The 24,675-nt window shown below is 43.5% G+C and overlaps 2 protein-coding genes across 3 annotated transcripts in view; both read left to right on the forward strand.

The window, feature by feature from the left end:
• The first annotated feature begins 1,188 nt into the window (after nt 1-1,188).
• LOC139368581 (5'-nucleotidase domain-containing protein 2-like) lies at nt 1,189-18,041 on the forward strand. Its single transcript, XM_071107614.1, has 14 exons — nt 1,189-1,745; nt 5,602-5,786; nt 5,915-5,989; nt 6,082-6,137; nt 6,214-6,307; nt 8,594-8,722; nt 9,236-9,296; nt 9,409-9,511; nt 9,971-10,072; nt 10,161-10,242; nt 10,330-10,416; nt 16,754-16,894; nt 17,072-17,136; nt 17,280-18,041. Exons 1-14 carry the CDS (start codon nt 1,388-1,390, stop codon nt 17,539-17,541), a joined length of 1,800 nt encoding a protein of 599 aa, XP_070963715.1. The 5' UTR covers nt 1,189-1,387; the 3' UTR covers nt 17,542-18,041.
• Nucleotides 18,042-18,498: 457 nt separating this feature from the next.
• The window catches only part of LOC139368582 (rap1 GTPase-activating protein 1-like), a 124,482-nt gene continuing 118,305 nt past the window's right edge, over nt 18,499-24,675 (forward strand). For both annotated transcript variants that reach the window (XM_071107629.1, XM_071107630.1), the window contains exon 1: nt 18,499-18,587. The gene's annotated coding sequence lies outside the window, so the exon portion shown is untranslated. The remainder of the gene's footprint in view (nt 18,588-24,675) is intronic.

The raw sequence follows: 24,675 nt of genomic DNA on the forward strand, positions 1-24,675 counted from the left end.
ACCCTGTGGCACCCCCACTGCCAGAGGTTCAGACAACAGACCCTCCGATATGATGAGTGGTATAGTTTTAAACCAATGTTTAAAGACCCCCCCCGCTCTGCAGGATCAGGTACTGTATAGGCTATTAGCTAAAGTAAAGTAAAGCACGGCGAACTGGGAGCTGTTGACTGGGTATGTCGTCTACTGTGTGTAATGCTGAAGGCTTGATGCATGGCAAGATATAATAGTTGTGATGACTTATTGAGTAGTTATAGATATCACTGAAAACCCCCTTTAGTAATAGTGGCTTTTGTTTGCATGGTGGTATTGTGAAAGTGGGGTGTAATTTGTCTTGATCACCCAATGAGGCACTAGTCTTAATATTTATTCTTCCTTTTTCTTCAAGGAAGCAGATGTTCTTCTAAGGGACACCCTAGAGGCAGCAAGGTGGTGCGAACGCCAAACATTTCAAAGCACTATTTCCCTCCCTAGTGTGTTGGGATGGATGGGTAATACCGCATTACAACCCTTAAAGAACTACGGTTGTATGATGGCCTGGAGGAACCATTCATGTTCTCGTTCCACTTAGAGAGACATTATGAGATGTTCTATGTGGAGGCAAAATTACTGTTTTTGCCTCTTTAGAGGAGCAGGAGGGAAGCCATTTTTGAGGAGTGGTCAAACCTTGTTTTTGTCTGCTGTGTTAATTGTTTCAATTGATAATTGTGTTGTTTAGTAAAGATGATGTAAAGTCACCCGAGTCTCTGATCTCTGTACTGGAGCTGGTATAACTTCATGTACAAAACACATTCAGCTTGTCAGTATGTCTATATGGAATAGTCTGTCTCCATTCTCATAAGGAAAGTAAATAGCATTATAAATCAGGATAGGTAGTAACTGTGTATATATGCTCAATGGAATAATATAATGACAAAGTTATAACATTTATCAACACAATTTTACCAGTACATGACATACATAACAAGTATGTTGTTCACTGCAACAATATCAGTAGCTTGTCTCAAATATAGCATGAAGCAAAAAGTGTTGTGCTGGTACCACTTTATATAATATTTCTTACGATCTTCAAAAATGAAACACGTTTGTTTTCAACGTGTGCCTTGCACGAAGGTAGGTGTGTGTTCGTATTCAGTGTCTGACTGTCAAACCTCAGATGGACAAAAAAAAGGTAGGCGGGGTCAAACGTTTGACTCCGCCTACATTGAGCCCTGCCCGAACTGCACACTGTAGTCAGGGGTACTTGGAGAGTGAGAAGTCAGGCCTTTCATGTCTGCATGCTATTTATTTTATGTAAGCAGGTACCAAGTTCATTCGTCAAGTTCCGTTAAAGCAATTGTAAACTCTACGGGTATATTTTTACGCATTGGTTTCGCAGTTTTTTCTTAGAATGGCCTGCAAAAAAGTGGGTACTACACTGGGCCGTGCATTGTGGCAAAACGGTAGCAGGACACCACCCCTTTCAAGATCTTCGAAAATTATAAACTTTTCAACAAGCAGGGAATTGAAAAGTGAAGAGAAGAAATGTAAAGATCAAAGCTGTGAATCCAATTGCAGGTCGGCGGCGATGCCTTTACCTGCCGCTTGCTCCTCTACACCTGCCGCTCAAAGACATCAGGTTGGGGGCAAGAAGGGTCCCGAGGAGCCGTTGACAGTGTCTGGACGATCGTACTCCTCCACTGCCCCAAAAGCAGATCATAGGACATACTTATGGGCACGTTATAATGAGATGAAACGGCTTGTGCACGGTAAGTAGTAGACTGACCTCACAGTCGTCCTTTGTCATATTTCCTCCCCCAAACCTACTGCAAATTGAGAAATCATGTGACTAAACTGAATAACAATAAGAAAGTATACTATGAAACAAATACATTATATAAAGAATGATAGCAAAAAGCTTTGGAGCACCTTAAATGAAATTTTGGGCAAAAAGTCAAACTCTGCTCCATCATTCATTGAATCAGGTGGCTCATTCATTACGAAACCTACTTATATTGCCAGTTACTTTAATAATTTGGCGAGGTATAGCAAATTTATGCATGACATGCCAGCAACAAACGCTGACACTACACATCCAAGTATAACTGGTGAAATTATGAAAGAGAAGCATTGTAATTTTGAATTCTGTAAACTGAGTGTGGAGGAGGTGAAAGAAATGTCTATCAACAATGACAAGCCACCGGGGTCTGACAACTTGGATGGAAAATTACTGAGGATAACGGACGATATTGCCACTCCTGTTTGTCATATCTTCAATTTAAGCCTACAAGAAAGTGTGTGCCCTCTGGCCTGGAGGGAAGCAAAAGTAATTCTGCTACCCAAGAATAGTAAAGCCCCCTTTACTGGCTCAAATTGCCGACCAATCAACCCTTAGTAAACTTTTTTCTTAAAATGCTATTTTACTGTAAACAAATTGACAACAAACTATCAGCATTGCTTTTGGGAAGGACATTCAACAAATGACTGATGATTGGCTGAGAGAAAATGATGATAACAAGATTGTTGGAGCTGTTTTGTTAGACCTCAGTGCGGCTTTTGACATACATTACCGATCATAGTCGGCTGATGGAAAAAACATTTTTGTGTTATGGCTTTACACCCCCTGCTATATTGTGGATAAAGAGTTACCTGTCTAACAGAACACAGAGGGTGTTCTTTAATGGAAGCCTCTCCAACATAATCCAGGTAGAATCAAGAATTCCCCAGGGCATCTTTCTAGGCCTCTTACTTTTCTCAATCTTTACTAATGACAAGCCAGTGTGTCCATGTATGCGAGTGACTCAACACTATACATGTCAGCTACTACAACGAGTGAAATCACTGCAACACTTAACAAAGAGCTGCAGTTAGTTTCAGAATGGGTGGCAAGGAATAAGTTAGTCCTAAATATAAAAAATATATAAAAGCATTGTATTTGGGACAAATCATTCACTAAACCATAAACCTCAACTAAATCATGTTGAAATTGAGAAAGCTGAGGTGACTAAACTGCATGGAGTAACCCTGGATTGTAAACTGTCATGGTCAAAACATGTTGATACAACAGTAGCTAAGATGGAGAGAAGTCTGTCCATAATAAAGCGATGCTCTGCCTTTTTAACAACACTATCAACAAGGCAGGTCCTACAGGCCCTAGTTTTGTCACACCTGGACTACTGTTCAGTTGTGTGGTCAGTTGCCACAAAGAGAGACCTCGGAAAATTACAATTGGCTCAGAACAGGGCAGCACGGCTGGCCCTTAAATGTACACAGAGAGCTAACATTAATAATATGCATGTAGATTTCTCATGGCTCAAAGTGGAGGAGAGATTGACTTCATCACTATTTGTTTTTGTAAGAAGTGTTGACAAGCTGAATGCACCAAGCTGTCTGTTTAAACTACCAGAACACCCATGCACACCCCACAAGACATGCCACCAGAGGTCTCTTCACAATCCACAAGTCCAGAACAGACTATGGGAGGCACACAGTACTACATAGAGCCATGACTACATAGAACTCTATTCCACATCAGGTAACTGATGCGAGCAGTAGAATCAGATATAAAAAAACACGAAAATACACCTTATGGAACAGTGGGGACTGTGAAGAGACACTCAGGCACAAATACACATGATAAGACACGCACTCTACAAACACGTACACATGGATTTTGTATTGTAGATATGTGGTAGTAGAGTACACTTAATGTGTTGTGAAAAGTGTTATGAAATGTAATATTTTAAATTGTATGTAACTGCCTTAATGTTGCTGGACCCCAGGAAGAGTAGCTGCTGCCTTGGCAGGAACTAATGGGGACCCATAATAAACCCCAGGAAGAGTAGCTGCTGCCTTGGCAGGAGCCAATGGGGATCCTTAATAAATACAACATACAAATACGCTCAATGTCAGCACGGTAAACTTCAAAGGATTCCCATCATTTGTGCGTACACTTATAGTGATGGGTGCTGATGGGGAGTGATTCAGTACTACTCCCCATCTGCTGCTGATAGTCTTGTCATGTCCTGGTTGAAGACATTACCGTATGCACAGGGATTATATGAGTTCATCCTCTTCTAGACCAGTGCTGTAACAGTTCATCCCTTCCCTAGGTTTGAAAGTGGGTCAAGCATGACAGCTGGATGGCAATCCTGTCATTGGTCTTGTTTTGAAAAAATGAAAGTGAGACAAATTGTTGCAGCCAACATACTCTATAATTCTACAGGCTATATTCAAACAACGATCTCAGAACCAATCCCAAACCCCTACAGGACAGGCCATGGTCTCTGACACACTCTTTCTCATTTACCCACTAGCCACACGATTGCATATTCTGATTCATTATCTACTCCTTCTTTAGATTGTCATCATTATGTCAGCACACAAACACATGGCCATAACCTCCACTATAAAGACATAAGAAGGATCGTACTTGGTAATGTAGGTAGAGGCAGAGTTAGAGGAGAGACACAACTCTTGAGAATGAGGTTACAAGCTAGATATGGTCAATCTATCACGTTGACGGCCAGCTGCCGTCACTTGTCTCATCCAAAAGACCTTGGCCCACTTATCTGTCATAGACAGCTAAAAATGAAACACGGTAGCGTCGTCATATTCCAGGGATTTAGTGATAGATTGGGAAACCGTTGGTGATCCTCTTTTTAATCTGAGTCTGTGTGTTTGCTGTGTGGCTGTTACGATTGTTCTGGAAGAACCGGGTTGTAAACACGCAGAGCAATCACAAATAGACACTGACCATGTTTCCATAAAATATTTTTTTTGCGAGAGGGCTAGAGATTCAATCAATTATGATAAACTTCACTGGGTGGTGAAAGTACACGGTGATGAGTTTGACGCTCCTTTCCAATAAATATCGAGGGTCTTATTCTGGTGACATGATAATCGATGTTTGGCAGCAGTTTGACAAATTAAAATAATCTCGCTCTTTTGTCCATAATAATAATCTCATCATGTAGGCTATCTGTGCGCTGTAGCCAACAAAGCGCAGATAGTGCTGTTGGTTAGAGCGCACGTGCCAATACCAGACTGGGCACATTCGCTATAAAACATTGTGAGAAAACCCTCCGTAGAGTTGAAAAGTCGATGGAAACCCATTTAACTTGTGTTTCTTTATTCGTTCCATGGGAATCTTCCCTCAAAAGGTATTTGCATGTGCGCTAGGCCTAGGTCATCACACACAGCCTTTTATTTGCAACAAGTCATTTTGATGGAAATAGGCATATTGTGTTTATGCTGATTTTAGAGTATTCACATGAAAATCAGGGATTTTGCTAAATCTTTATGTCCAGTGATTTAGATTATAAACACATTTGGCTGTTTGCGTGTGTGTGTGTGCAAAAGTTAATTTGCCTCTAAATCCTGTTCAGTGTTTCACATTTTTTTACCCCCTATGAATTCCCTGTAATCCTGTTGTTGCTTGCCTCACTAAGCTCAGTACTTTGCTTCAGGTACAGTGCACTCCTGCTGTGCAATTGGCATCATCTAAAAAAACATTAGTACTTAACATTGAAGTCCCAAATGGTGTAAAGCTGTAGTTATAAACATAGTATCAGTCTATTATGTTGTTACTATTACAATGTATGTCTCTGTGCTGTCACTTTCCAGACCTGATCCCACCAAGTGTGTGTAACCTGCTCAACTCCTCCACTATCTACGCCAACAACGAGGTCAGCCTAGCGGAGGTGGACATCTATGGGTTTGACTATGACTACACCCTGGCCCTCTACTCCGATGCCCTCAACACTATGATCTACAACACTGCCCGAGACTTCCTCATCGAGCACTTCAAGGTGTGTGTTCTCTAACTAACCCGCCAATAGACTAGCACATATTGTATATTCAGTTCTCCTGATAATTCCATGTATGAGAACAGTTGTGGGCCCTTCTAATCTGAGCATCTTCTGCTGTTGTTTGACAGTACCCTGAAGGTATCCGCAAATATGACTACATCCCCAACTTTGCTGCACGGGGTCTTCACTATGATATTCAAAAGGTAAACCCCATGAAGCAGTTCTGCCCCTCTTTTAAACATCCAATCTCAAGGTGCAGTGCGTTTACAGTACTATATGTTTTGTCTTCCCACAGGGCCTCCTGATGAAGATAGATGCTTTCCATTACATTCAGCTGGGGACTGTGTATCGGTGAGTTTTGTTTATGGGTTGGTGAATAACACTCTGCAATGTCAGTCAGTGCACTAAAACTGTGTTGACCCTATAGAGGGCTGAACCCAGTTCCAGATGAGGAGGTCCTGAGGCTCTATGGGGGGACGCACCATGTCCCCCTGCAACAGGTCAGCGGCTTCTATGGAAAGGTCAGTGACTGTGTCCTTGAAGAATATATTACCTCTGGAGTTGCCTGTTAAAATATTCACTGTCCATTGACAGGATCAAGGTATTTTGTTTTAATCTGCCGCCAACAGTTATGAGGACAGGTCCTTAAAATGACATTACCTTTAGACGCATACAAAGCTCTCCCTCCCCCTCCATTTGGCAAATCTGACCATAACTCTATCCTCCTGATTTCCGGGAAGCTTATATGAAATCCCGCTTTGCACTCCGACGAACCATCAAACAGGCAAAGCGTCAATAAAGGACTAAGATCGAATCATACTACACCGGCTCCGACGCTCGTCGGATGTGGAAGGGCTTGCAAACTAATACAGACTACAAAGGGAAGCACAGCCGAGAGCTGCCCAGTGACACGAGCCTACCAGACGAGCTAAATAACTTATATGCTCGCTTCGAGGCAAGTAACACCGAAACATGCATGAGAGCATCAGCTGTTCCGGACGACTGTGATCACGCTCTCCGCAGCCGATGTGAGTAAGACTTTTAAACAGGTCAACATTCACAATGCAGCTGGGCCAGACGGATTACCAGGACATGTACTCCGAGCATGCGCTGACCAACTGGCAAGTGTCTTCACTGACATTTGGCAGTAATATCAACATGTTTCAAGCAGACCACCGTAGCCCCTGCCTAAATGACTACTGACCAGGAGCACTCACATCTGTAGCCATGAAATGCTTTGAAAGGCTGGTCATGTATCACATCAACACCATTATCCCAGAAACCCTAGACCCACTCCAATTTGCATACCACACCAACAGATCCACAGATGATGCAATCTCTATTGTACTCCACACTGCCCTTTCCCACCTGGACAAAAGGAACAACTATGTGAGAATGCTATTCACTGACTACAGCTCAGCGTTCAACACCGTAGTGCCCTCAAAGCTCATCACTAAGCTAAGGACCCTGGGACTAAACACCTCCCTCTGCAACTGGATGCTTGACTTCCTGACGGGCCGCCCCCAGGTTGGTAAGGGTAGGTAACAACATATCCGCCACGCTGATCCTCAACACGGGGGCCCCTCAGGGGTGCGTGCTCAGTCCCCTCCTGTCCTCCCTGTTCACTCATGACTGCACGGCCAGGCACGACTCCAACACCCTCATTAAGTTTGCTGATGACACAACAGTGGTAGACCTGATCACCGACATTGATGAGACAACCTATAGGGAGGAGGTCAGAGACCTGATCGTGTGGTGCAAGGACAACAACCTCTCCCTCAACGTGATCAAGACAAAGGAGATGATTGTGGACTACATGAAAAGGAAGACCGAGCATTCAGTGATCACGTTGAGGGAGAGGTTGTTGTCCTGGCAGGTCTCTGACCTCCTCCCTATAGGTTGTCTCATCAATGTCGGTGATCAGGCCTACCACTGTTGTGTCATCAGCAAACTTAATGAGGGTGTTGGAGTCGTGTGAATGCTCGGTCTTTCTTGAATTATTTGTTATTCTTATCTCTTACTTTTTTGTTGTTGTTGTATTTTCTTAAAACTGCATTGTTGGTTAACGGCTTATAAGTAAGCATTTACTGTTGTAAATTGTATTGTTGTATTCGGCGCATGTGACTAATAAAATGTAATTTGATATAAGCATTGTATTTTGTAAGCTCGACTTTTGTCATTACTCTTTTAGCAACTGACAAGCAACATTTCACTAATCATCTAAAAGAGCTAATCTGCTACAGGATGTTAACGTTAAAGCCTTTTTGTAGTTTTTTAAAAATTACCGGTTATTATTTCACAAATCTTAATACATCTCTAGATGTGGTCTGACAGTCTGACTGTGGCATAGTGTTTGTTCATCAGGTTCAGTCTGTAGGGCCAGGGGCTTTGATGTTTTCACACAGGTTCACATTCTTTACATTCTTCTACATTGAATGCAGCACTGTGGAGGGAGCACACCATGCCTCCCCTGCCTTCTAATCTTCCATCACAAACATACGCCCACTACCCACAATCCTCTGGGTCTGGCACTGGGATCCCTGTCTTTATAAATTAGGGATTAGCTCTGTGTACAGGCCTTGCTCCCTGTGGACACTGGTTTCATTTTTTCCTCCATGGAAAGTAACTGGTTCTAAACATGGTGCCTCATTTGAGCTAGAAGCATTAGGTGGTAATATAATGTTTATAAATAAGTATTTCATGTACATTTTGAAACCGCATTTCTCTAATCACACCCAATTTAGAGTCATGGTAATACTGTATATTTTTTATAAGAATACAATAAGCAGCTGATTTATCATCCACAGGGACCCAAGGTTAAGCAGTTCATGGACATCTTCTCCATCCCAGAGATGACCCTCCTGGCTGTGGCCAATGATTTCTTCATCTCCAACGACATCGAGTACGATCCCGAGCACCTCTACAAAGACGTTTCAGTGAGTGTCTCAGCACACTCTCATGCCATTTATCACCTTGTGTAATGTTCTTTCCCTCCCTCTTGCTGGTTTTCCAAACCCTCTGCCAGGTTAATTTGACCGTTTGGACACAGTGGGGGGTTTCAGCACCAGGTTCAGATCTCTGTCCTCCTCCTAGAGAGAGGTTGTCAGGGATTCAGACATGTGGACTAATGAACAATAGCTGTTCTCATTCCATACTGGGGTCAAAGGGTTTAGCTTACAGTTTGTCCTTTTCAGATTCACTTTGTCTGCCAGAAGAAACAGACGTGATCTAGCTTTGACATTATCCTCCCTCCTCCTTTTCGTAACCAAGCTCTTCTGCCTGTTAGACTGGGTTGGAGTAGAGAGTGTGATATTCAGAACCTGACTATATGCACTATGAGCATGTTGAATTTATCCTTATCTGTAGATACATGTTGTAACTGAATTTAAGTAGATTCATTGGCACTTGTTATTTGCATAATGCATAATGCATGTTATTTTTATCCTCAGGAAGCCATTGGAATGGTTCACATCAAAGGCTACATGTACAAATGGATCATGCAAGATCTGGGTGAGCGATGTTGGATTCTGTTTGTGGTCCAGTCAAATACCTTATTTTCAGAAGCCTGCGGAATGTTAAAGCTTGACATGTTGTTATTTTTCCCCTCATTTCCCATCCATAGAGAAGTACATTCTGGGAAGGGATGAGACTTATGCTGTTCTGCATCGCCTGGTCAGCCACGGGAAGAAACTGTTCCTCATCACCAACAGCCCCTTCAGCTTTGTGTGAGTTTCCATCTGAGGATGAAGACCCAGGGTCATGTTGGTTTGAATGACGTATTGATTGGTTGGTGAATCGACCACAGTTACGATGGATCGTGGAAGAGGATGAGTCATTCTCCTAATGTCAATGACTTGTTTTCATGGTTACCCAACATGATTGACAGAGGAAGCACAAACACTGACGTATCATTCAGTCAGAAAACTATTGACGAATGGGAAGAGTGGGCAGAAGCACTCACAGTCAGTCTGCACAGTATATTTTGGTGAATGGAATGAGCCACACCTCTGTTGCTTTCTCTGTAAGATTGGTAATGGCTGAAGTGGAACGGTATCAAATATATCAAGCACATAGTTCCCACGTGTTTGATGCCATTCCATTTGCTCCGTTCCAACCATTATTATGAGCTGTCCTTCCCTCAGCAGCCTCCTGTGGTCCAGTCACTCTGATATCTCTGATTGTAGGGATAAAGGCATGAGGTACATGGTTGGGAAGGACTGGAGGGACTTCTTTGATGTGGTCATCGTTCAGGCAGACAAACCACACTTCTTCAATGACTGTGTCAAGTGAGTATGGAGTGTTCTTGTTGACCAGGTTGTCATGTGTTTATTGGGACCATATTCAATTTGCTCGCCAATGTTGCCCCTTTTACAGACCATTTAGACGCCTGGATGGAAATGGTGACCTCCAGTGGGACAAAATAAACAGTCTGGACAAAGGACAGATCTACAAACAAGTGTGTACACCTTCAATATTAAACTACAATGCTCATGACCTCATTTCCCCCTTAACAGAATACTGAGGCATTTAGTTTGTGTTTCAGGGAAACCTGTACGACTTCCTGAGGCTGACAGGCTGGAGAGGGTCCAGTGTGCTATACTTTGGAGACCATCTCTACAGTGACTTGGCTGTGAGTGACTATTTTATCACTATGATTGACAAATATGGTTTGGTTACAAAATCAAAGGACCATTCAAATAGATAGAAAACTCAGTTTCCAGGTTGGTAGTAACCACTACAGCAATGTCCGTCCAAAACAATGAGGAGACAGTATTTCCAGTTTAGGGTTTTTTTAATGGACAGAAAACAAACAAACACACACACACACACACACACACACACACAGTCTGACCACAAATTGAAAACACTAACAAATAGCTAATGCTACTAGGCATACTAATGCATTCTCAATGTAAATGCTAAAGCTAGCACTAATGCTGGCGGGAGCGCGAGCTAGCTAACAAACTCAACATAAATGTCAAAATACAACAACAGGAAATACTTAGCTCCAAAACCAACGGACATAAAGATCTTAAGGCGCTTACATTTGAGATGCATGCATAAAAAAAATTTAGATAGCAAGGACATTGTCCACAAGAGGAAAAAGGTATCTGAGTGAAAAAGGTGGTGCTTGTCAGGATGGAAAGCCATGTTATCTGGCTTATGCCCTGCCATGCTAGGGGTCCTAAATGAATTAACCTGAAGTCTTGGCAATAGAGGCTGCTGATTGGTTAATATAAGAATGACTGGGGTGACCTTGGTCAAAAAGAAAACTAAAGGTGGTTAGGGTCTGAAAACTGCCTGACTAAACTAACCAGAAGGGAGTGCCGCCCCCAAATGTGTTGAACAAATTTGCTTCAACTGACATGCCAGCTAAGGGTCAGTAGCTTCTTGAGGAAGGGTGGACAGCTGGATAAGCCGAGCGACAGTGTCACATTCTGACCTTAGTTTATTTTTTATGTCTTTGTGTTGGTCAGGGCGTGAGTTGGGGTGGGTTGTCTATGTTCCTTTTTCTATGTTATATTTTCTACGTGTTTGGCCTAGTATGGTTCTCAATCAGAGGCAGGTGTCGTTCGTTGTCTCTGATTGAGAATCATACTTAGGTAGCCTTTTCCCACCTGTGTTTTGTGTCTGCACCAGACAGAACTGTTTCGGTTTCATTTTTCGTTCGCTTGTTGTTTTTGTATTTAAGTGTTCTGTTCTATTAAATATCATGAACACTTACCACGCTGCGTATTGGTCCGATCTCTCATACTCCTCGTCAGAGGAGGACGAATCCCGTTACAGACAGGCCTGACGTAGGTTCTGTCTTTGACTTGGATCTCCACTGTCCTCACTTTCCCGCCTGCTTCAGGGATAACTGACTTGACAGTTCCAATTTGCCAGAGCGCTCTAGAAGACTGATTGTCCACGATCATCACAACGCTCCCCACGGCAAGGTCTTCCTTACCCCTGTGCCACTTTTGGCGGACTGCTCTGCTCCCTTGAAATGTGTTCCTCAATTGGACAAGATCTCAAAAGGGCTTTCCTCTGCGAGTGATGAAGCATCTCAAAAGCATCAGGAACTAATTTTTATCTATGTTCGACAATAGATCCACCTGTACAGATGACGCCCTGTCTCTTTTCATTTCTTTAGCCAATCTTGATAACATACGGTCCAAAGCATTCCACACCTGTAGTATAGAACGTCGGCTTGTAGAACCGCAGTTGGGCTGGAGGCAGGTCAGCCATCTTAGGTATATCTGTATGGCATCACCATGCTGGAAGTGACAGATAGCTGCCCCCCCCTCAGAATCCAGATCCCTCGAAGTAACTCGACAAACACCCTCTCTGGGTGGCTGCTTGTCATATTTCTTAATTAGTAGCCTTGTGACCGAATCACATCTCCGAAAGCCTTCAATTCGGATCTTTCCGGAGTCGTTGTTGTACTCTGGGGCCAGAGTCACCAGACGGCTGCTTGGAGGAACTGGCTTTACCTGCTTCTAGTAGGGAGAGGTCTTCTGGGAAACTCTGACTGGGCATGTCTGAGAACTTTGAGTTCGGCTTGCTTGAAGTTGTCAGCTGAGGATCTTTTGGCACTACTGTCCGCCTCGTGTAGTGACTGCATTGTGGCTTCCACTAGCTCCTAAAAAGTGTTTTTACTGGGAAACATCAGGGAGAGACAACTTAGTGTCCGCTGACAGGAGTCCATATAAAGTAAGCTTCCACAGCCCCTGTCAGGTCTTCTCAGCCAGGATGCCATAGGAAGGGAGGACATTGACTCCAATGATCATGTTCTGAGACGGTGTCTTGCCGCGTATGATGGCATCAGCTGGATTGCTCTCTGTGTCCACATAACGCCAGGCCTGGGCATCTGTGAGCTCCTCTATTTGTGCATGTCTTGTGTCCACAAGTACTTTGTACCTGCTGGAGTCTGACTGGAGCCAGGTTAAGACTGTTGTAGAATCCGATCAGTATGTGATGTCATGGATCTCCAGGGTGAGTTCTCTTCTGAGGGCCACTGCCAGCTGGGCACCGTTCGAGTCTTGCCATTTTGGAGCCACTCTTGATATTGCTGCAAGGAATGCCACCTAGACCCGCCCATTGGCATCTTCAGTGCGGAGGTACGCATCGGCACCATACGCATGCTCTGAAACATCACTGAAGACATGGACACTTCTTGTGCTGTCTGGGAGGTCCATCTTGGCAGTGTGACCTGAGGCACAAGTAAGCCATGCGTGGAGATTTTCAGGTAGATCTGGGTCATCCCAACCCCTTTTCTTGTCTCAGAGCCTCTGGACCATGGCCTTGGCCTGTATGATGGAGGTCTTAGAAATAGACGTTGGGAAAGCCCACCTAGACCCGATATGCGGAAATACTGTGAGCGAGTGACAGGGAAAGCAGGGAGAATGGAGGAAGAGACAGCAGCCAACCAAGCTGACTCGTAATATAGTAAACTAATGGCTGCCATAGCTAGGTTATTTATCATCAAATATGATTATGTAGTACCTGTTTTGACTGCATCAAACCCGGGAGAAACTAGTTAAGCTAGCTAACGTTAGCTAGTTAGGCTAATTGAGGCTGCAGTGCATGCGCTTTCTCATCCTACAGGTACAAATAACAACAACAGAATATTAGGTAGCAGCCTACTTGTTGGCTCTTGGTCGTTGTAGCCTATCCTTCTCCTTTAACTTTTAATTCCGTCATTTTAATTTCATCTTCCATTGATTAGCCTAGATATCTCCTAACGTTTGCCACACACAGAGGCTCTATGACTGTAGCCTATTGCCGCTTTGATGACTTATAATTGGCCAACATCAAGCTACACACGCCACGCTACACTCTTGAGAAAAGCAAGAGCAGCAGCATTAATGATAACCTTTTTCTCTCTCCCTCTTTCTACTGCAGCTGTCACGTTCGGATCTGTATGGCCCCTTCCGGACAAGTCAGTTAAAATTATACATACCCAAGACCCGTGACAATCATATCAGATCTGACCCAGACTAGTGACCATTTTTAGAATTCTGGATCCGGACCTGCTCGGGACCTGGATCAGGTCTCAGGTATTCGGGTCCAGATGGATTCATGAAGACCTCTAGTGTATGGGATGATGAAGCTGAGTGGATCGTACTGGCTCGTACAGCTTTCTCCATATATTGTGCATGGTGGGCCCAGCTTTCTCCATGTGACCATGCTTGTAGACCAGAGTGTCAGACAGACATTGCCATCCTGGGTGAACCAGAGCTCACAAAGAAGTACTGAACAGGCAGTGCTTCTCCCATGACCTTTCCACCGGAGACTGATACTGTACAGGCTTTGGCTTTGTCCTTTCTCTGCTCACCTCCGTGGAGGATGGTGGTGGTCTTGGGGAAAGTCTTGTCTTTTCGCTGATCACTGCGTGAGCCAGGGTGGTCCCTGCCTTGGTCGCAGCTGAACTGCGTGCCATCTTCTTGCACTCTCACTGTCACTCCCTGGCAATAGAGAGGCTTTTTATTCTCTATTTTGGTTAGGCCAGGGTGTGACTAGGGTTGGCATTCTATGTTCTTTTTTCTATGTTTTTGTATTTCTTTGTTTTTGGCCGGATATGGTTCTCAATCAGGGACAGCTGTCTGTCGTCTCTGATTGAGAACCATACTTTGGTAGCTCTTGCCCACATGTATTTTTTTAAATTTTTTATTTCACCTTTATTTAACCAGGTAGGCTAGTTGAGAACAAGTTCTCATTTGCAACTGCGACCTGGCCAAGATAAAGCAAAGCAGTATGAACAGACAACACAGAGTTACACATGGAGTAAACAATTAACAAGTCAATAACACAGTAGAAAAAAAAGGGGGGAGTCTATATACATTGTGTGCAAAAGGCATGAGGAGGTAGGCGAATAATTACAATTTTGCAGATTAACACTGGAGTGATAAATGATCAGATGGTCATGTACAGGTAGAGATACTGGTGTGCAAAAGAGCAGAAAAGTAAATAAATAAAAACAGTATGGGGATGAGGTAGGTGAAAATGGGTGGGCTATTTACCAATAGACTATGTACAGCTGCAGCGATCGGTTAGCTGCTCAGATAGCTGATGTTTGAAGTTGGTGAGGGAGATAAAAGTCTCCAACTTCAGCGATTTTTGCAATTCGTTCCAGTCACAGGCAGCAGAGTACTGGAACGAAAGGCGGCCAAATGAGGTGTTGGCTTTAGAGATGATCAGTGAGATACACCTGCTGGAGCGCGTGCTACGGATGGGTGTTGCCATCGTGACCAGTGAACTGAGATAAGGCGGAGCTTTATGGGTTTTGTGGGTAGTTATTTTCTGTTTAGTGTGTTTTGCACCTGACGGAGCTGTTTCGGTTGTTTCTTTTGTTCCTTGTTATATTTAGTGTTCAGTTTATTAAAATAATGAACACTTACCACGCTGCATCTTGGTCCTCACCTTCTTCCACCAACGGTCGTTACACTCACCTCGTACTCAAGCCACTCTGCCAGGTGAAGTAGGGTTGGAATGGGTGTCTTTGGAATACCTTGGTGTCATCACTGTCCATTAATCCTGTGATACGCTGGAGGGCAAACTGGTGGGGCTGGCCAATTCAGTTCTGTGAGGGAATCCAAGGTGGTTCTGTATGGGTACGTGCTGTTGCTGTAGGAGTCTGCAATTAGCAACGCCTCTTCCAAATTCAGGTGGTCAACAAGTATATGAAACTTGAAGCAATCTGTTGCATCTACGGGCAGCACATTCTCGAGGGCTAACACCTGTGGGTCTTATTTGACGAAGTTGGGGATGTTAGGAGTTGGTTCCGGTAGGTGCGCTCCCAGCTGGGCGGAGAAGGTGTGTGGTAGCGGACAGGTGCGTGACAACGACGATCAGGTGAGTAGTCGCAGTGGCGTGATCAGGTGAGGGCTGATGACAGCGATCAGGTGTAGGCTGACGATGGCGATCAGGTGTGGCTGACAGTGGGGTTCAGGTGTATGCTGACGGCTGTTAGGTATAGGCTGACAACAGTGGTCAGGTGTCGGGTGACAGCGGCGGTCAGTTGTCGGCTGGCGATAGCGGCAGTCAGGTGTAGGCTGGCGATGGCGGCGGTCAGGTGTAGGTGATGGCTCACGACAGTGAGGATTTGATTGAGTTGATGATGACGATGATGACTGGTCTGGGTCGGGGAGCTCTCTGATCCTGAGTTCTTCAATGAGTTGTTCAATCTTATGACGCTGCCTTTGTGACCTCAGTGTGTCCTCTCTGGTTGTCACCAGCTATGCCAGCTCAGGCTGACGTTGATCTTGATGACCTCGAGTCGGGGTGTGCCTGCTGTGGGGTGCTGGTGAGTTGGCAACCGATGAGAATGAGGCTCCATCCTCAATGTTGCGACACAGCCTGGGAGGTGAATTGAACTGCTGGATACTCATTGAAGCGGATGAGGTTAGCTCTTCCTAATAATTCCATTATCTCACACCTCAACTTGTCACTCTCCTCTTCAGTTAGCTTCAGGCATGTTGTGAGCGTTCTGGAAGAAGAGCGGGTGCTTCTCTCATCTTTTGTAGGAGTTTAACTGCTGCAGGTCTGGTTGTGAGAGAAAGTAATTCCTCCCACAGCGACCTCTACTCGTGGTCCCTCGTTGGGGTGGTCTGTATGGTGTTCTCATCCTTGACTCGTAGCTTAGCTCAAAATCGACTAGACGATTTGGAGAGCGAGTCTGATGGAGGTGACGAATCATTACTTGTGGAAGTTGTTCTCTGGTGACTGCCATCCTTGGGCTTTAGCAGGTATTGCTTCCGGCTCATAAAGTCCATATTTTTATGATAATGATAAACTAGGAACCGATATACTACACACATATTGAACTCTTATAAACCCAATTATAACAATTATTAAATATGTGTTCATGCTGCCTGCTGAGAGGTGAAACCCAAGCTCACTCTTTGGTGAACAAAAGATTATATTGTATTATATTCTTTCACTCACTAATTAAACCTTGGAGCTGGTTTACTGTCTTTTACAAGGATCTGATGCTGCGTCATGGGTGGCGTACGGGAGCCATCGTGCCTGAGCTGGATCTGGAGACCAAGGTGGTGAACACAGAACAATATGCCCAGAGCCTCACATGGCTTCAGGCCCTCACAGGCCTGCTGGAACGCATGCAGGTACACTCCTCTGGGGAATAGACACTGGCATGTTTTCCCTTCTCCCCATATAAACATACATACATACAAGGTCTCTTTTGAATTCATTATTTGATAAGGAGCTGTATCTGTACATCTTAAGTATGATTGTCAAGTTCTTCCCATACAGTAGCTGACTCTTGTCATGTCCTTTTGTAGATGCATCGGGATTCACAGTCTAGGGAGGTTCTGCAGGATTGGCTGAAGGAGAGAGAGGAGCTCAGGTTTGTCAGATGGATTTAGTGGTACTGATTGAGTACCTTTTACTCTGGACATTGAAGTGATTAGGATTTCATATCTGAAGAGCCTGAAAATGACCCACTTGTATTTGTATTATCTCTTCCTCTCTTGTCCCTTTTTATTACAGACTAAGAACAAAGAACCTCTTCAACCCCCAGTTCGGCAGCATCTTCCGCACCTGTCACAACCCCACCTACTTCTCCCGCCGCCTGTGTCGCTTCTCAGACGTCTACATGGCCTCCATCAGCTGCCTGCTGAACTACGACCTCTCCTACACCTTCTACCCCCGACGCACCCCTCTGCAGCACGAGGCGCCCCTGTGGATGGACCAGCTCTGCACTGGCTGCATGAAGACCCCCTTCCTAGAGGAGATGGCCCACATTCGCTGAGTCAACAATGGGTTCTCAGAACTGGGTTCTCAACATGGACATAAAAAAACAGACCACTAGGGGGAACTGTAGATTAAATACATTTAGGTTATTGCTCTTACTGTAAGTGAACACTGAGTATTTTCATGGCCTATATAGGAGTTACTCTGTGGCAGACCTGATGTAAATTAACCAATCATAGACACAAAATAATATGTTTGCACTTTATAAACCTCAATCACCCTTCATTGTACATTATTAGTTATTAACTAATGGGTAACACCCATCTCTGTGAGACTGGCACACAATACAGCTGGTTGCATTTGATGACCGGCATGCAAAGACAGACGAAGCATGTGCCCATAATGGACACTGTCTGTTCTATGGAGAAGACATAGCTAGTAATGTATGTTGTTCATTATGTATGTTGAAAATACCGTAGCTGCTTTTAAAACCTGTTTTTGTGCCTGTATACATTCAATAGAGTATATGACCAAATTAAAATACATTTGTCACTGATCTAACACGAGGCGGCCAGTAGTTTCATTTGTCGTGATGTTGCATGTGTCGCCTATGATTGTTGAATGTCCATAAAATGGAATTATGCATCGTGAGAATGAAATGTATAAATCGAGAAATGTGTATGAACCTTTGAGGTAGGCATATATTTGAATGGATTAGAGCTTTTCCCAAGTCTACCACTTCCTCAGCTATCACATAGGCTAGGTCTAGACTACTTACTATCATGAAAGCACTTTGCCAGGAAATGTTTCCATAATGCATTTTTACATTTCATTTCACGGCTGTCATCAGTCAGAACTTCGAGAAAAAACAACGGTTCCCAGGCAAGAGCTGGCATATGTTCTTGAAGCTCCTAGTATGATATAAACTGAAGGCATAGGCTATTTTGCACATTTTTCTTCATAATGATCTCATTGGCTGGTGGTTGCACGTCGCTAGGCAGCACCTCACCACCAGCGTGAGGGTACCAGTGCCACCTCAGTTGCGCACGAGACAGACCAAGCAAGCTCGCAAACTCCTGGCTGCCACTCCTGTCAAAGAAAGAGGTAAGCAGAAAAACATGCATGTTTGATACTTATTTAAAGCTTTATTGCGTATTGAATCTGGTTTATTAGGATACATACTCGTTTGAGAGTGTTTGTGTAGTTTAAACGGGCAAGGGGTGAGAATTTGAAAGTGAACATGTTTGAACATTGAAATTGTTTAGCTTTTTTGAGACATTTCTTGTTCAGTTGTTTTCACTTATATAGACCGCTAGAACATTTCCATAGAAGCCATGGAGCCAAGTTGTATTCATGTAGCCACTAAATATCATGCTAGTTCTAATACTGAGTGTATGAATTGTAGCAAAGGAGAATGGGAGTCGCAGTTATTTTAATATTTTCTACCACAGAGGAGAAAGCTAAGAGAAATATACATTTTAAAGCTGAATTTAAAGGTACTAAATGTAACAAACTATTGTTGTCAAATTGACTGGGGTCAGAAAATATTTTGTTGTCGAATTCACTGGTCTGTTGTTGAGTTGACAACAAGAGCCGGTCTGTTGACCAATAAGAAGGCTGCACCATTAGAATGCAATTTGGGGCAAAATATTTGTGGGGGTAAAATGTTGTGAAACATATCATTCCACTATTACTGTAGATGCATCAAGGACATTTTCTGAAATTACACTGCAAAAATATTGCATGTAGCATTAGTGTCAGATGAATGTAAACAACAACAACATACATCAGGGTGTGGTTTAGGAAGTTGCATGCCAGTAAACCAATATAAGGAGGAGCTGTCACAAGCAGAACTCTCAATAGCAGAGGCATTTTCTTCCTTGATTTAATTCCCCAAGACTCTTGCTGTAGTTACCCAGCTGGTGTATCTATCAGAATGGGTTGTTCACATTAGCCTTTTAATTGTGTCCCATGTCGGTTAAATTGATTTTGACTGTAGCAGCATGTTATGCGTAGGTTATCTCCTCTGACATGTATGATGTATTGATTGATATTCTCCTTGTCTCAGCTGTTCTAAGGGAATTGACCTGGTCATGGAGCTGACAGGGGCTGTACATCATGGAACTAAACTGGCTTATAGGCCATTCATCATGTTCACCAAAGCCAGTAGGGGGGTTCGGGGGCATCCTCCCCTGGCAAAATGTATTTAAACAGCTAAATGCATGAATTTGGAGCACTTTGAAATTAACATTGAGAGATTAGATGTGCAGTAATTATAATCCATAGAGCAGCTTTAAGTGATACAGTCTGCTGTGTGCTCACTCCTACTCTGCCTCTCTCCATCACTTTCTCTATGTCGTCTGTTGCTGTCCCTCGTGTCTGCCCTCTTCTGTTGCTGTCTCTTGTCTATCCCCCTCTCTCATCTTGCCCTGGTTGTAAAAAGTGTAAAAGTGAACAATTGTTTTAATAGTAATTTTAAAGGCTTTACCACCTCACCTGTAAATTCTTTGTAAACCATGTTTTAATTTTTCACTGTCTGTATTTCACCTGTTATAATTTGTGCAAATAAATAAAATGAAATATAAACTATAGAACAGCTTGAAGTGATACAGTCTAATGTGTGCTCAACCCACCTCTGTTCTCTCTCCATCTCTTGTGCCACTTTGTGTCTAATTTGGTGTCTCTCCATCATATCCTTATCTTCTGTTGCTATCTCTTTGTCTTGTCTGGTGTCTCTTTCCATCATCTACTTTTCTGTTGCTGTCTCTGTATCTGGTGTGTCTCTTTAGTTTTTCAATCTAAAACAGTCAAGGGGATACTGGGGTAGCTTAACTTGTTTTGGGCCTGTGTCTGGGTCACCTAAATCATCCTCATCCATAAAGTTGCCACTGGCTTTTGCTGTCCTAAGTGATCCACTGGCCTGCTATTCTCATCTGTCCTCCTCCTGGGCTCATTCCCAATGTAGCAAGGTAGAGGTACAACATGTCATTAGTTTGTTTAAAAGGGCGACTGCACTTCCTGATTTGGCATGTTTTAGATTTGGTTCATTAAGAAATGCTAGCGACTATGACTGAATTCAAACGCGAGTTGGTTTCGGGGTGTGGTTTGATGTGTGTGGGTGTCTCGTGTGTGTGTGTGTGTGTGTGTGTGTGTGTGTGTGTGTTTGCACATGGGAAGAGTTAGCCAAAGTATTTAGCCAATTAGCTTCAGCCTGCTGGTGTGCAACCTGCCTGACTGACTCTCCCGGGCTATGTTAGGGACCGTCAATAACTTACACAATGTAAACGGGACAGTATCTTTTCGTTGTCTCATTAAATGTTTTCAATATTTGATATGAATTTCTACAATTTATCGTTGGTTTGAGGTTTTTAAGTCATTAAAATTTGGAGCTATTGGAATTTTAACACATTGTCCCATGTACATTGTGAAATTTACCAACGGTCCATTATTAGCCCCATAGGGATATTTAAAGTCAACCCAAATTTACCACAGGCATGACGATAGGGTCGCCTGCAGCTGCACTCTGAATTTATGATTATTTGTGTGCTGCCAGCTGTGGGCATATGGGCAGGATTGAAACAAACCCAACCTTAATTTACTTTGTGATGCAGTCACGACGTAAAGTCTCACAAAACTCTGTTTTGGATGAGACTGACTGTGACAAAAATGATCCTATTTACACTGTGTAGTCAATTTTAACAGTAGGATAAATGTTTCTGACTCATATTGATGCAACATGGGCTGTACAGTAACAGACAGTTACATGACTTACAGCATGATCAAGCAAGTGCATTTTTCCGAAATTTCGGACCACTAAACAACTATTGATTTAGAACCAGAGAGTTCCCGCAAGTCGCAAAGAAAACAGGAGCTGCCTCCACTATTCCAGCACCATGTCAACATCAACATTTCAACATCAACAAATCACCAATCAACTTAAGCTAAATATGATGAGCCTCATGGTTCGGATTTCTGTGTGTGTGTGCGCGTTCTTGTAAGTAGAAAAATATGTTGACTCACCCTACTTCTTGAGAAACGACAATTTCATCCTCTCTTTCATGTTGACGAAACGGTCTATCACTCTGTCATACAGTACACACTTTTATTTTTTGTTTTTGCTTCAAACTTTCATTCAGGGGCAGTGTTAGCTAGTTAACATTAGCTACTGTACATCTACATTCTACTGTACATCTAGCTACATATTGAACTTCCATCCTCTCAGGCCAGGGGCACAACAAAGGTTGGATCAGAATCGTGTTATAAAATCATTGGCCAGTATGGAGTCCAAATCCCTATCTTCATCCATGGCTAATTTCGGAAAGGGCTAATTTTAGCTAGCTGGCTACAGTAGCTAGCCACCGGAGGATAACAACAGCTCGCTCAGTTTAGCTCAACGCTGATTGGCTAATGTTTTATACTTTTTTTGTCAAGGGAGGCCAGATGCTCGCTGGCTTCCCTTGCATTCAATGCTAGGGACGGCAACAATGTCATACTTGTTTGGACCAGACATCCGATAGATGGCCTACACGTAGAGAGACAGAGGGGCGCTGTTTCGCTCGCTTGGATGCTTTCTCCTGTGAGATACATTCAGCCTCTTACGAATTGTAGGAAAATTGTGAAACACAGAGAGATGAAATATACATGATTTTATGTTTTGTAAACAATTTATTGGTCCATTTTCTGGGGAGTAACCCTTCCCTTGGCATCCATGAATACACACCATTGTAGGACAATATCCTTGACTAAATTACTTAATGTCTCCTTCCATACACTGCCATGGATAATTGTGCTCAATGTATAGGACCGAAGAAAATGTGGCATTTTCTGGATGTGACATTTTCTGTGTGTCTCGGTGTCTATCGATCCATGACGACCATGTGAGACACTTTCTGTGAGACTCCGAGTGAAGAGCTTCCTGACTGGGGGTGCGTCCCAAATGGCAGCCTATTCCCTACAAAGTGCAGTGCACTATATTGAGAAAAGGGTGCCATTTGGGAAGGATCCTGAATGTTTCCTCTTCAGGCTGCTTCAGAGCTGAGCAGTGTGTGTTTTCCCAGGTTGACCCTCCAGCATAGGTAATGGGCTGCCAGTACAGTGTTCCCCTTGGCCCACTGTGTCGGTTGACAGTTGGTTGGCATCGTCTAAAAACAGATTCCCCAGTATCTTGCTGTTGACAGTTGGATTTGTGATTTCCTCTCTTGGCAAGGATTTTTTTGATTGAAATCCAAGTGAAAGAAAGAGTTTGAGTATCTAATTATCGCAGAAATTGTTGTAAATTCGTCAGGGTATGAACTCTACAAGGTGTTGAAAGCGTTCCACAGGGATGCTGGCCCATGTTGACTCAAATTGGCTGGATGTCCTTTGGGTGTTGGACCATTCTTGATACACACGGAAAACTGTTGTGCCTGAAAAAACCCAGCAGCACACAAACCGGTGCGCCTACTACCTACTGCCACACCCCGTTCACACCCCACACTTAAATCTATTGTCTTGCCCATTCACTCTCTGAATGGCACACACACACAATCCATGACTCAATTTTCTCAAGGCCTAAAAATCCTTCTTTAACCTGTCACCTCTCCTTCTGATTGAAATGAATTTAGCATGTGACATCTATAATGTATCATAACTTTCACCTGGCTTCCACCTGGTCAGTCTATGTCATGGAAAGAGCAGGTGTACATAATGTTTTTTTACACTCAGGATATGTATTATGGTCTAAGAGTGTCATGGTTCTGTGTGGCCGCAGGGCTGACTGCATGTCTGACCCTTTCCATAACCCTATGTCCTCAGGGAAGTCTACATATCCGTTCCAGGAGCACCAGATGGCAACACTGGTTGCATAAAGAAGATCTTTCTTTTCCCTAAATCGTATCATCTAAAGAATTAGGCTATCCAGACCTGATTTACCCAAGCAATTTTAAATTAGAGAGAGGCTTTTTGTTAATGACATAACAAAGTGCACATCATGTGTCTCTTTGGCTAGGGCAGGGATCGGGGTCTTAACTAAATGCTGCGAGTTAGAATAGTAGAATACACAAGTAGAATATACAATTGTGGTTGTGCATCAGCAGTTTTTCTCTTATGTCAGTCACTGATAGTCAGTCAATTAGCCCATGTCAGCTCACATTTTTAGATTGCTAAGTTCGTTTAGTGGCCAGCTATCCAAACTTGTTATCATGGTCAAATTACCGGCCCAGGGGCCACAATCGGTTTTGTTAGTCAGTCTCACTCGGATATCATTCTGCAAATATTTCTCTCCACCCTATGGCATAATGTGTCAAATTGCAGGAAATTCGCTATAAAACAGCTCTTTTTCATTTCCACCCCATGGCAAAATTGTAGAATTGCATAAAATTAGTTTGGCAACTGTGACCCCTCATGATGAGTTCATATTTTTGTGGTCCCAACCCATCCCTGGGCAAGGTTGTCCTTTGGGGTAACAAGTGCATTTGCCATTGCCTAAATTGAGTTTTTATGTTCTGAGGAGCTAATAGAATACAGTGACTGCATATCAGGGTTTCTGAAATATCTCTCCCCTAAGCCACTCTACCCAGTAACCTTACCGGCCACCACTCCATCCCTTGCTCCTTCCCTACATCCTCTGTCCCTCCATCCCTTATGCTTCCAGGAGTGACTCTGCTCTGCTCTCCTTGTTCTGTTTCTGTGTTGGCACTGGGAGCTTGTATGGACACTCAGGAGGAGGCAGAGTGAGTTCGCTCTACTCTGACACTCCCTCAAAAACAGACTGTCTTCTATTATTTTTTAACATAGTTACGTTATGGCTCAGCTCAGCAACATCATTATCGTCATCATCATTGTCACTGTGTGGGAAGATTTTCCTGTTGACAATGTGGCTCCTTCTAAAACAGAATTTTGTTTGTTATTACTTAATGTCCCCATGTTCTTTTTTTAAAAGCATTGTGAAACCCGCATAGTTTCAGTTTATTCTTGAGGATGTTCTATCTGGTCCCTTAAAGGAACTAAGGCTTCTTTAAAATGCACTTTCCCTATGAGCTCAGCTGCAGGAACGTGTCCTTGGAAATCCCATTCTCACCCTGGATTCTGTGGATTCACACGGACACTGGGGACAGTAGCCTGAGGCCAGCTGTTAATAGACTCCTGTCTGTCTGTCTGTCTGTGTGTCTCTAGGGATCTGGGACTGTCAGGGGGAACTTTAGGGAACATATCC

Source organism: Oncorhynchus clarkii, chromosome 16, assembly GCF_045791955.1.
Source record: "Oncorhynchus clarkii lewisi isolate Uvic-CL-2024 chromosome 16, UVic_Ocla_1.0, whole genome shotgun sequence".
In the NCBI taxonomy this organism is placed as follows: Eukaryota; Metazoa; Chordata; class Actinopteri; order Salmoniformes; family Salmonidae; genus Oncorhynchus; species Oncorhynchus clarkii.

What these genes read in the sequence shown, in the direction of transcription:
- LOC139368581 (XM_071107614.1), top strand. Translation starts at nt 1,388, where the DNA reads ATGGCCTGCAAAAAAGTGGGTACTACACTGGGCCGTGCATTGTGGCAA. An exon ending in TCCTCATCGAGCACTTCAAG is followed by an intron (nt 5,787 to 5,914) that starts GTGTGTGTTCTC and finishes GTTGTTTGACAG; the next exon opens with TACCCTGAAGGTATCCGCAA. An exon ending in AACAGCCCCTTCAGCTTTGT is followed by an intron (nt 9,512 to 9,970) that starts GTGAGTTTCCAT and finishes CTCTGATTGTAG; the next exon opens with GGATAAAGGCATGAGGTACA.